At 37.8% G+C, this 11,847-nt stretch overlaps 1 protein-coding gene across 2 annotated transcripts; it reads right to left on the reverse strand.

Annotated features, from left to right (window-relative positions):
• Positions 1–563: 563 nt before the first annotated feature.
• Positions 564–11,809, reverse strand: ZCCHC4 (zinc finger CCHC-type containing 4). 2 transcript variants are annotated; one of them, XM_065634705.1, is made up of 13 exons: positions 11,629–11,809; positions 11,329–11,447; positions 9,920–10,002; positions 9,097–9,372; positions 8,498–8,578; positions 8,115–8,187; positions 6,400–6,550; positions 5,796–5,896; positions 4,566–4,687; positions 3,880–3,955; positions 3,322–3,373; positions 2,422–2,566; positions 564–780 (listed from the first exon to the last, which is right to left on the reverse strand). In XM_065634705.1, the coding sequence occupies exons 1-13, from the start codon at positions 11,705–11,707 to the stop codon at positions 636–638; spliced, it is 1,503 nt and encodes a 500-aa protein (XP_065490777.1). In that variant the 5' UTR covers positions 11,708–11,809; the 3' UTR covers positions 564–635. The 2 variants fall into 2 exon arrangements, with proteins under 2 accessions (XP_065490777.1, XP_065490778.1); XM_065634706.1 differs by lacking the exons at positions 564–780; positions 2,422–2,566 and having other exon boundaries at positions 3,891–3,955.
• Between the last annotated feature and the right edge of the window lie 38 nt (positions 11,810–11,847).

An 11,847-nucleotide genomic window follows, 5' to 3' on the forward strand; every position in this document is an offset into this window, starting at 1 on the left:
GGCCAGCCCCTCCTGCTGCAGCACGAGCCTTCCGTTTTCTCAGGCTTGCGCCCACGAACGCGCTGCATCAGTGCTCAGTTCCCGTTTTTACAATGTAACCCACCTCTGGCACCAGTGCCAGTCCAAGACTATAAACCTAATGATCGTTTAACTCCAAGTAGTTTAAAAATAAATTTAAACATGCTTAGGAGTTCACCTTTTCCCACTTACTAAGCTTCCGAAGCATCTTTCTGTTCTGAGGCTTTCTTCCATTTGGAGAGAAAATTCAAAAAATCCAAACGCATACTGCAACTGGAACCCGCGGAGCTTGGATTCCTACCAACCTGTGCCTTCCTGCCACCCACACTCCCTTGCCCCAAGTCCCCCAGTACCTACCAAAAAACCACAGTATCTGCCAGCTCCTCCTGCCTTAACTTCAGACTCACACTAAATCAGCCCAATAGCTGATCCTAAACAACAAAAAAAGGTTACATTATACAAACACATGGTAAGGGTGTGGTTTACTTAGCTTTTTTTTTTTTGTGCCACTAATGATGCATAATAAAAGAATGGCCACATTTAATTAGGTTTTATTTTGGATGTTACTTTTAACATTTTTTAGAAAATGGGTTCAAAGGCTGGCCGTAAAAAATTCACTATGTACCAGCAAGCAAAATCGTGTCTTTTTTTTTCTTATTCTTCACTTTCTTCCTGAAGAATATGGCATGCTTCATAGCTGATCTTTTACAGATCCCCGTCTTCACCCTCTTTAGAATTTTCTGCCTTTGCTTTTTGTCAGCTCTGTAAAGCAAAAAAAGGAACACAGAGATTAGAACAAAATGGAGAACATACTTCTACATTCGCTGGTATTTTAAATAATCTGTCCATGTAAGTATATGAACTCAAAAGTACTGTCACAAAAAGTACAAGGAACATTCCATCTTACAGTGTTATGACATGTAATTTTCCTGAAACTGTTTGTCCAATTTGTTGCCATTATTTTTCATTTATGTACTTATTCAGCGTTTACTTTTAAACAGATGTAGAAAACTTAAGAAATGCCACTCATCAAGTACAAAAAGTACACACAGACTTTTGTGCTCAACATATAATGCATGAATATATAATAAAAAGGCTTAGAAAGTACATAAAGTTTAACATCACAGGGACTCCTGCAAATAATACAGGACCTAAATATAACTAGCAAGTGGATTGCTTTGTCTCTGACAAAGGATGTATTGAATAATTTTAAAAAAGAAAACATATGGATGTTTTTATTAGAAAAAACCCCTAAGTTATCTTCTGCAATAAATTAGCAAAAGAAACGATAGCCTGAAAGAACTGAACCATTCCAGTACAAAATATACTTGACAGAAGAAATAGATGAGGTTTCATTAATTTTAGTAACTTTTTGACTTTTTTAAGCAAAGGAAAAAAAAACATTTAAGAGAGGAAATTTTTAAAACGATAAATGTAAAATTAAATACTGCTACCTTTTAGCTCCAACAGTCCATAACCAAAGCTCAGATTAGCATCCCAGCAGCACATGAAGGAATACACCTGGAGTCCTCCACCATCCAGCAGGCAGCTGGTGACTCTCTTAATGCCAACCCAAGAGGTGAACTATCTGACCCTCACTATGCAACAGAGGTACGTATTTTGGGAGGGACGATTTGCGTTTCCACTGCTACAGCCATTCAAGTCAAGAATCACAAACTAACCCACAGTCTGGGGAGGAAGTTACAGAAGTGTGGGCCAACTACCCCAAACTGGAGAGACTGAGCCAACTGCTGGATCATCTCTTAGCGAAGCCTCGTTCCTCTTCTCAGTTAGTTCCATCTGAAGACTATCACACACATTTTTTTTTTGACTTTTGATACACACAAGTATGTGCTTGTGTATGTTACAGAATCAGAATCATGGCAGAATAAAAGTACTTAATGTGACCCTCATGAATACAGATCTTACATGGTAGAGATTTAGACTGTACTACAGAGAGCACCTTGAAGTACCAGAAGGAAAAAAGAATATAATGTCACAAAAAAGCAAAAGAGACAGGAAGCAATAAAAAGTGTAGTGACTCCTTTCTCCACCCTTTCATGAGGAATCCAAAGGGGATAAAAGTATTTAGTTACTTTAATTTTGAATCTCCTTGACAGAGTTACCCCATGCACCATTCACCATGTTTGAGATCCATATAAATCAGTTTTGAAAGAAAAGCCACAGCTAAGGAACTGCAAGCCAGAGGAGGTGACCTGCCTGGTGTTTATCAGATTCTCCTTCGGTGTACACTGCCCAGCCGTCCAGCACGTGGACAACAGTGAAAGCTGACACCAGCACCCAAAGCCCAAAAATCACCTCTTTCTAAATCTTTTTCATGACACAAGATCTAATCTCACCTGAATGCTATCTTTGATTATATTAATGCAACATCACACTTACTGGCAAGCTGTTCTGGTGCGGGAGAGGCTGGGACAGGCACTGCGTTTGTGACCGGCCTTGCCACAGACGAAACAGCCCGCGTCAGCCTTCTCACAAGTGTGGGTTTGGAGGGCGCAGCAGTTGCAAACGTTACAGTGAAACCAAGCTGCGAAGTAAGTAACATGATTTATGATCTTGAAAAGGTTTAAAATGATCATTCTGAAACTAAGCTTTAAATAAAGGCTATATTACCAGGCTTTTAATTTTGCTTTAGTTTTACAGAGATGGATGTAATCAGTTTCTGGTCCCTTACCACACTTCATAAGGCAGCTAGGTGCTTCCTTCATTAGATATACTGTGTAAGTATTTCAATATAACTGAATTATTCTGCCATTAGAACTATTAGCCTGTATGTGATTTTAACATGAAAAATAGTCCATATGTTAAAATTTACTTAAAAATAATGATTTCTGTATCGGTAACAAAAATGATTGCTTCAGCTATTTAAACACACCTATAAATAAAAATGCATTTGTGTATGAAACAATTTGATCATGTCCTCACAAATATTTTAGTAATAACCTATTTGTTTATAAGATTCTAATGAAAAAGTTTACAAAAATCAGGAAATACTTATATGACAAATCAAAACATTTAAGTTTTCCCATAACAAATATAAATGGGATTTAGTACACCTTGACAAGAATTTACCAATTTCCACACACTGCAAATATACCTAAGTTATCGAATGGCAACTCATGTGAAATTGAGATTTTTCCCTTTACTCTATGTCTTCTGAATTATTACATTTTATTTCTTTTACAGACTATTTTCTCTTCTGGTTTGTCATCTCAGTTTCTTTGGACTATAGCTTAAACAGCAAGCGTACTTTTATTTAGAAAAGTGTTTTTCTGTACTTACAGGGTTTTACACATTTTTTGCAAAGAACACAGTGTTTCCATCGTCTGCCGTCCTGTAAGAGGTGAATAAATGCATTGTTTCTTTGATTGTTTTAAAAAAACACTGATTCTATCTTAAAACTGAACTACTAATGTATAGTCCCTCGTACTTACAGAAACAGGTGCTCTGTAGGAAGGACTGTAACTTAAAAACAGTCCTGACAATCTGTGACAACCACAGCAAAATGGCTGTATATTGAGGCTGGCAAGTTCTACAGCTTCCAACACATAAGAAGAAAAGTGTCAACAGACCACTGCTGAACACAGTACGGTGTCAGTGGCAAGTAGCAAACTTTTCCTGTCCTCTTTCCAACACAAAGGCATCAGGGAAACAGAAATTAATACTCAGTGGGTTATTAATTATGTCCTGTGAAGTTAATAGTAAGGGTACAAAACTGAACTGTCTGGGGTTTCCCAAGGAAATTAGTATCAGAATAGCTTTTTACCGGAGCAAGAATTACAGAAGTTATTATTTGACTACTGCTAAAACTTCTATCCAGAAAGAAGTCAACCTACTTACTTTTGACGTACATGAATTGCAAATCTCACAGTGTTGATTACCAGAACTAACATACCGCTGACATATAGTGCAAAACCTGGAAAAAAATTATAAATGTATTTGTCCACTATGTGCTCAAGAAGCAACATAAATGAATCTTATACAAGCTAAACAATAAATACAACGATTGCAAAATCACTCTGCTATATTAAAGATAATGGTTTTTATGTATAAAATCACCACTTAGGCCCCAAGCCTCATAATCATTTAGACACAGTACATCCAAATAGTAAAATTCAGGTGGCTGAATTCAAATTAGCAACACTATCAGCAGGAAATCAAACCAAATCCATTTCTTTGTTCTTGATGCTTCTCTTGGTGTTCATTTTATTAATGGCTCAACCAAGCAGATTATCAGGGATAGCTGCAAATCTGTCTCTCATACGCATACACGACATTTCCTATGGACTAGCTGAGGAATCTCATCATTCCATACTGGAAAACATAAACCTCTTTTTAGGCGCTCAGCTCTCCTACACACCATTTATAGAACACGCAACCTTAGAATGAGAAATGGGCTCTTGAGCCTCGCATACAAACGTTAGGCATGACAATACTGAACAGCACCATCCCAAAGTCCTTTAGAGACTTCATGCCCTAATAAGAACCATCACACTCTCAGTCACTTGAGCATCAACACATCTTACCTGTAACCCTCTTCTGCAGGAAGCGCAATCATTCTTGGGGTGAGGTTCGTGAAGATACGAACAGGGGACTGTCTACGACCTGTCTTGCCATGTTTATAAAGTGCATGATTATCATAGTCTACCTAGAAAAATAAAACCATAGAAAGAGTCTTAAACTGAATGCTAAGCATAGGCAGAACTACTTACGTAATTATTATCTTTATATGTAGCTTAAGAAATTTTCTTTTTCATATAAAAGACTCTAGTCCCAAATTAGATGACAAATTCAATGGCAAATATTTTATCTCATTTATTTTTAAACTTGTGCAACGATAGTATCAGAAACCCATTAAAGAAATAGAACTATACTGTTTGGTCTGTCTGGTGGTACAAGAGCTCACACACACCTCAACCTATCTCAGAATAATTACAACATTGCAAATCCAATCAGCACTGCTTTTTCCAGCACTGCCTTCAGAGACTTGTCACACACACTCTCATCTCTGAACACCAGCAGCAATGCAGATGGCCTAGCATGAGCTTCCAATTTTCTTCCACAAATTTCCATTCTACAAGATACAAATATGTTGTCTGGAACATCCACGTCAAGCATTATGCAGAGCTGGTTTTTTTAAAAATAAAGCTTAAACATCATGAATACATGATTGGTCTCTTAAAAGTCACTGATGAACGTGTTCTCGTGTTCTTAAATAACTTACAGAATGGATACAATATTGGAGAAGCTGATTAGTGCTTTATCACTGACAACTTCATTTACTACATAATGCCAAAAATTTCCATTGCTGTAATTCTACTCTGGTTCCAGCAGTTTTGGAGATGAAAGACTTTTTTTTTTTTTCTTTTTTTGACCAGAACTGGGCACATTACCCACTAAGCTACTGCCATTTCAGCAGCTGGAAAAATGAAACACTCTTCTTCAAGTTACCTGTCACCTCCGCAATATGCACCTGTCAAAATCAGTACAAATTTTATCACACTGAAAACCTGGCAGAAGAAATGAGTTAATGGACAGATGAGTTAAAGGTACATAAACTGTAGGAGTGTGACAAAGTTGTCAAAGGTATGACTAATACAAATACAGCATCTGGGCTTGATACGATGAGCACCACAGGGTTTGCAGTGCCTTCAGTGCAGTCGGCCCATCTACAGACACTGTATCTGCTTGCTTTCATACTCCTCTTCACATTGCACATGACTGAAATTTAGCAGATTCACTGTGTTCAGTTATACCTGGTAATCCATCATACTGAAGCTTGGGAAAAATTCCAGAATACGAGACTCAAAGAAGTATGGAAATATCCAGAACATGGGCATCTCTTGGTTATTAGGACCTAGGAATTAAAAGACTCAGATGGACATTAAAGAAAAATAAGGCACATGAAGCATGAAAAAATGTACAGTAAACTATATAAACATACATATGTATATCATTCTGGGCATAAGGACTAGTTCCTTTAGGTGACAGAAAGTTTTAGTAAATTTTATATATGTGGAGCTGTAAGCTCCACTTAACTAACAACTCTTGTCACCTGCCCACCTTGGTAAGAAATGGTACTGGTTTGATAGTTCTTCCCTGCCTTTAAAGATCATTTTAATTGCAAAGTAGATTTTCAAACAATTTGTAAAAAATTTTTAAGAGAGACGTAGAAAACTTAGCATTATTAACCTAAAAGTATCAAGAGAACGTATTAGATATATGGTAGCTCATCTTTAGAAATTGTAACATGAATGTGTCCACATTCACCTGAGTAGCAAGAATCACAGATTTTTAAATAGCTACTTTTTCTTACAGTGATGTTACAGCTGAACCCACCTATCTGGCTGTAATATGTACCTTCTTCTTCTGTGTCCTTCCACATTGCCATCAGTTTTTTAAAACTAGAAGCCAGTGCTTCCACTAAACCTCCAAATGGGGGATCAGTTACCATAATGACTCTTTCACCATTGTCTTGATGTAAGAATTTCCTACAAGTTTCATGTGCAGCCTGTAAGAAATAGAGCTTAATTTCCAGAAATATACATTCAAAAAGTTTAAAAAACATATTGTATTTGGTAATAAAATGATTATTTTAGAAGTTCTAGCTTTGAACATGAAAGTTATTTCCTCTTGTGGAGGTGAATTTTGTCTCGTACAGCATTTAAAAACAAAACAAAGCACACAACTAGATTTGAAGCACTGAAAACAAATGTCCTGTTCACTTAGAGACAATGTCTCCATGGTAGATGCAGTTCAAGCTTCCTAAAATAGTCTTCTTCCTAAGGGTACTAAATTTAATTTGGAAAAAATATGTTATTCATTCCAAGAAAGCAAAGTTCAGGCTCAGAATACATTTTACTCATGCCCTTTAATTTTATTCTGTAAAGCATTATCGAAGTAATGGGAAAAATTTCACTCCACTGAAAATGGGTTCAATGCATACTGGTTACAAAAATAGATAATGTTTAAATTTTGGTGATTCAACCCACACTCTATTATTAAAGGAAATGTAAAAAGTTATGGATTCATTGCCATGTTGCATTGTTCTCTCACCTATTACTTAGATTCTATGGCATTCCAAGCCCAGATTTTTAACACTAATATGCATTCAAAGTGCTGCAATTCAGTCCTTGAGTACACTGCAATACAGTGCCACTACAGGTGTCACCTCTTCACACCTGGAGAAGAACACTACCAAACTTGAATACAGTAATGGATAAAAATTCAAAAGTAAGTATTTCAGACCAGCCTCCCATTTCATTCTAGACAAGTCTTTTGTCTTTTCAAGATCCCATTCAAAATTAGGCTTTAGAATGTAGATAATTTTCAGATTTTTTCCAGAGTGTGAAAGGTACTAAAATAAACATGTTTATGCAAATCAGCAGTTGCTTACTAATAGTGGCAGGGGAAGAGTGAAGAATGAATATACTACAGGGATAAATGTTTGAAATTAATGTTTGAGATTGAATTACACTGTGATTCTCTGTACAAAGCTATGAGAAATGTCCTACTGTAGCTGCAGGTTTCCTAATGAACTCAAACTTAAGCACTTAATGCGGCATTTAAAAAGAAACAAGAAATTCCGCACTTTTTTAACCATGAAACTAATTCAACGCCATTTTATGACAACATTTTATGACCTTGCTTGACTGGAATCAAGCAGGAAAACCTCTCCCCTCCCAGCTCAAGTACCAGTGAACATGTCCCATGGCATCCACTGTGCTTGTAAAGGTTGGGAATAAATAAAACGATTCTGTTGTAGAAACTGAAGAATAGGGCTAATAAATACTAGCATATAAGGCGACAACTGACATCAAATTTTAATTTTAATAAAAGTAGTAGTTAAGGTGTTTAAGTAACATCAGTTAGCATAAATTTAATAGGCAATTTTATCTTTGAATCAAGTGGGAAAGAATTACTTCAGAGGCACTGCTGCTCTTTGATTTCACTACTGTTGACCATTTTATCTCATGATAGTTGTTTTCTACTAGACTAGCCATGACTTTCTTACAAAATTCTGCATCAACAACATGTACTTCTTTAGAAAGCACTCAAGAAATACTTGGCCTTACCTCTCCACCAAAAAAATAATGATTAAACATGTTGTAGTGGCAGAATTCATCTTCTGTATAAAACTGTGAATATCTGTAAAATAAGTTTTAAATGGTTGAAAAGTATAAGCGACTTCTTGCCTGCCCTAAGAGGCATTAACAATGAAAATAAGGCCATAAGAAGAACAACATCTTTGGGTTCTGATTACTGACAACACATACCAATACTGGGAATTATTAAGTATAATTACTTCTCTCATAAACTGGATGTCATTTGTCTATGTGTGCAGGAACAGATGCAGAGATGGGAAAGGGGAAACATCCACCAATTTATCTTTTAAAGCAGTAAGAACACAAATCTTTGTACATACTCTTCAGACAGATAAACGCTTATCGAAACCTACCTGAAATCAATATCTAGCAGAAGGCTTCTAACCCTGAAATCTTCTTCTTGTGATGCGTTTGACTGGATCATTTCATGAAGCCTGAATTATAATTGGAGCAAAGAAATTTAACACATGATCATTGGCTTCAGAAATTATCTTGCAAGACAAGAATGCCTGGTACTTTACTAAACCTAAAACCAAACAGATAGAGAAAATGGAGTAATTTGAAATTGGATCATTCCATGTGTCTAATTATTATAAGTCAGAAAAATATGGTAGTCTTAAAAGATGAAAGGTCAGTGGAGCCTACCAGGTCACCATGAACAAAACAAGACTCAAACATAAGCAAAGAAACTCATTGTCATTTCTGTAAGAAACAAAGCAAGACTAAATGTCTATGTGCATGTGTGTGTGTGCGTTAGTTGCAGTGCAGCTACAGTCTTCTGTATCTTACAAGCTCAAAGCAAGACCCCAGTAGATGCTTGGGTAATCCCAACCAATTAAAGCATAGTTAACCTCTTACTATGGGAGAATCCTTGATTTTTAAAATATTAGTAAGCCACACTGTCTTGAGACAGAAACATGATTTGAAAGTGTAACAACTCTCACTGACGTACCTGGGTGTTCCAACAGAGAGCACTCGTCTGAATCCTAAATCAATAATAAGATCCAGTAGGAACTGGCAACTTCTGTCTGTAAATAAATACTGTGCATTTGCTTTTTTATTCTCCAACGGACACAGAAGTTGACTGGGACTTTTTAACTGAGAGGTGGAGATATCACACAGGAACTGGTGATCTGAGTGTTTTTCCCATTCTGCTGGCAACAGCAATTGCTGGCATTCCTGGCAAAACCTCCTCTTTGATAATGGCAACTGAACAAAATTCTTGTACCTTTGAATACAAACAACAACAGGGAAAAAACTTTGAAAAAGCCTCCCCTGCAAGCGAGCATATAACATGCTGGCCAAATACATTGAGAGTCCACATAAAATAACTGGATTACTGCGTGAAGACTCCACATCAACTACCAGTGAGGAGTCCTGTATGTTTATATACAAAACTTGGACAATACTTGTAACTGTATTGCTTTTGCTTCTTTTTACAATGTTAAGCCTGTTACTTTCACGCAATAAAGTCAGGAATGATTTTTTGAACTGAAACTGCTACTAACCAGTTGTTAGCACATTATACGCATTAACGTAAGAAGAACTATACATACATGCAAAAAAAAAAAGGATACAGTTTCTAGGTTGAACATACCATGCTCTAATTAGACATTTGATGCTATTTTCCCGTTGCAGTCAACCAGTTCTTATTTTTCCAAATCCCTGTGGCATGTCTTCATGTTTTAAAGAATCCTGAAATACTATCTCTACATTCAGAGTACCTAATCTTGCATTACTTGATCTTTTACTGAAGAAAATATACACGACAATACCTTTCCACATTCTGTCTGTGTGTAAAAGAAGGCTGATGGTTTCTATTATACTCTTCACGTGCTGCAAGCCTAGTTTCTGACACCTGTAAAATGCATGCATATAGAAAGTTACAAAACGAACAGATATAATTCTGTATTGTACATTAAACCTCAATATCAAATAAAAAGGGTGCAAAGGTCTCATGCTTTACTCCACATAGAAAAATTATCACATTCTTTGGATTGTTGTTTCAGAAGAACAAGCACGACTGCAACACAGAAGCATGCTGCATAACAACACGAGTCTCGCACTGTGAATTTAAACTGTACAAAAAACAAATAAAAGTATTTCATTCTTCTACCATGTGTAATACTCAGGGAAAAATCAAAACATGATTATGATGAGGACAGAAAGAGGTATACTTTCCATTAATGCATGTCACCAGTCACATTCCCTCTGAAGAACTATGATCTGATCCTGCACAACTGATGACAGTAGAAATGTCACCCAGATCTTTTATATGTTATTATTTTAAAAGCATGACAGCTCTTCTCTGAGTCTTCTACTTTGTTCCCGTAAAATACACGTAATGGTTTCACAGTTAACAGAGCTTCAAAGCATTTGCGTGAAGCTTATGGAATTGATTTTTTTAAAGGGGGAGACAGAAAATTCAGTACAACAAAAGATGCCATGGCACAACCGACATTCAAAATGAAATTTCACTAGGAATACCATTTAAATCTACACAACCGAGTGATTAACCACCTAATTTTCTCTTTATACAACTTTTCAGTAGTAACCAGCACAACAATGAAATGCTTACGAACCCAATTAAATTCCAGCCTGCAATGACCACACCAGATACTCATTTAGGAAACAGAAAAAGTAACACAAAATCTAGTGGACAAAAACCACGGTAAGCCCTCCGTGAATACATATAAATCCCAGTTTTGTTACCCCACAATTACTTGACCGATATTCTTTGGACAAAGAGAAACTGCTGCGCATATTCTGAGGTTACTGAGCATCATGTCGACCCTCACCATCTCACTATTTTGTATGTCTCATTGCTTGCCTATATCCACCAGATTCTCTGTTTTGATCACTGAACATGATGACATTTTGGGATCAGAACTATCCTATGTCCTTAAACATTGCATAGTATTGGCAAACTTCTTAACTTGAATAGCTAAGTGTTTTGGCAGTACAGTAACAAATGCCCCTTTTGCTCAAGCACACACAGCCTTCCTTGAAAGTTACATTTGAAGCATGTTCTCCTGACAGAAATAAATGCTCTGCTAAATACAAATGTTAGACAAAGTTTACAAAACAGTAATTGCCACAGATTTCCAAATAAAATATACGTTTGTTTTGTTAAATAGAGAGAGAAATTCCCAGAATTTACCACAGTCTTAGGCAGTGCTCTTACCTTCTCATCTTCCCACTGGAAAAAGTTACAATCTTTTCTATCCCTACAAGCCGAACAAGCATAAAACCTTCTTCCCTCCTCTCTTCCTTGGCTGGTCTTCACAAACAGGAGAGCGGGACCTAAAGGACAAACGCAATTACACGTCGACAGACGGGACAGGCGCAGATCTGTTTTAACGCCACCGCTGCAAGGCCGGGCTTCCAGGATGAAGCACCAACAGCGGCTGCGGTGAAGCACGGCGGCAGGGACGCGCAGGGAGGTGTCAGACCCCGCTCCCGGGAGCTGCGGCCCTCTGCTCACCGTGCGGGCAGCGGGGAGCGCCGGGCACCGCGCCGAGCAGGGCCTGCCCGCACAGGCCCTCCGCGCCGCTGGCCGCCATGTCGGCAGCCCTCGGCAGCCCTCGGCAGCCCTCGGCAGCCCTCGGCAGCCCTCGGCAGCCCTCGGCAGCCCTCGGCAGCCCTCGGCAGCCCTCGGCAGCCCTCGGCAGCCCTCGGCAGCCCTCGGCAGCCCTCGGCAGCC

The sequence above is a fragment of the Caloenas nicobarica genome, chromosome 4 (assembly GCF_036013445.1).
Source record: "Caloenas nicobarica isolate bCalNic1 chromosome 4, bCalNic1.hap1, whole genome shotgun sequence".
NCBI lineage: Eukaryota > Metazoa > Chordata > Aves > Columbiformes > Columbidae > Caloenas > Caloenas nicobarica.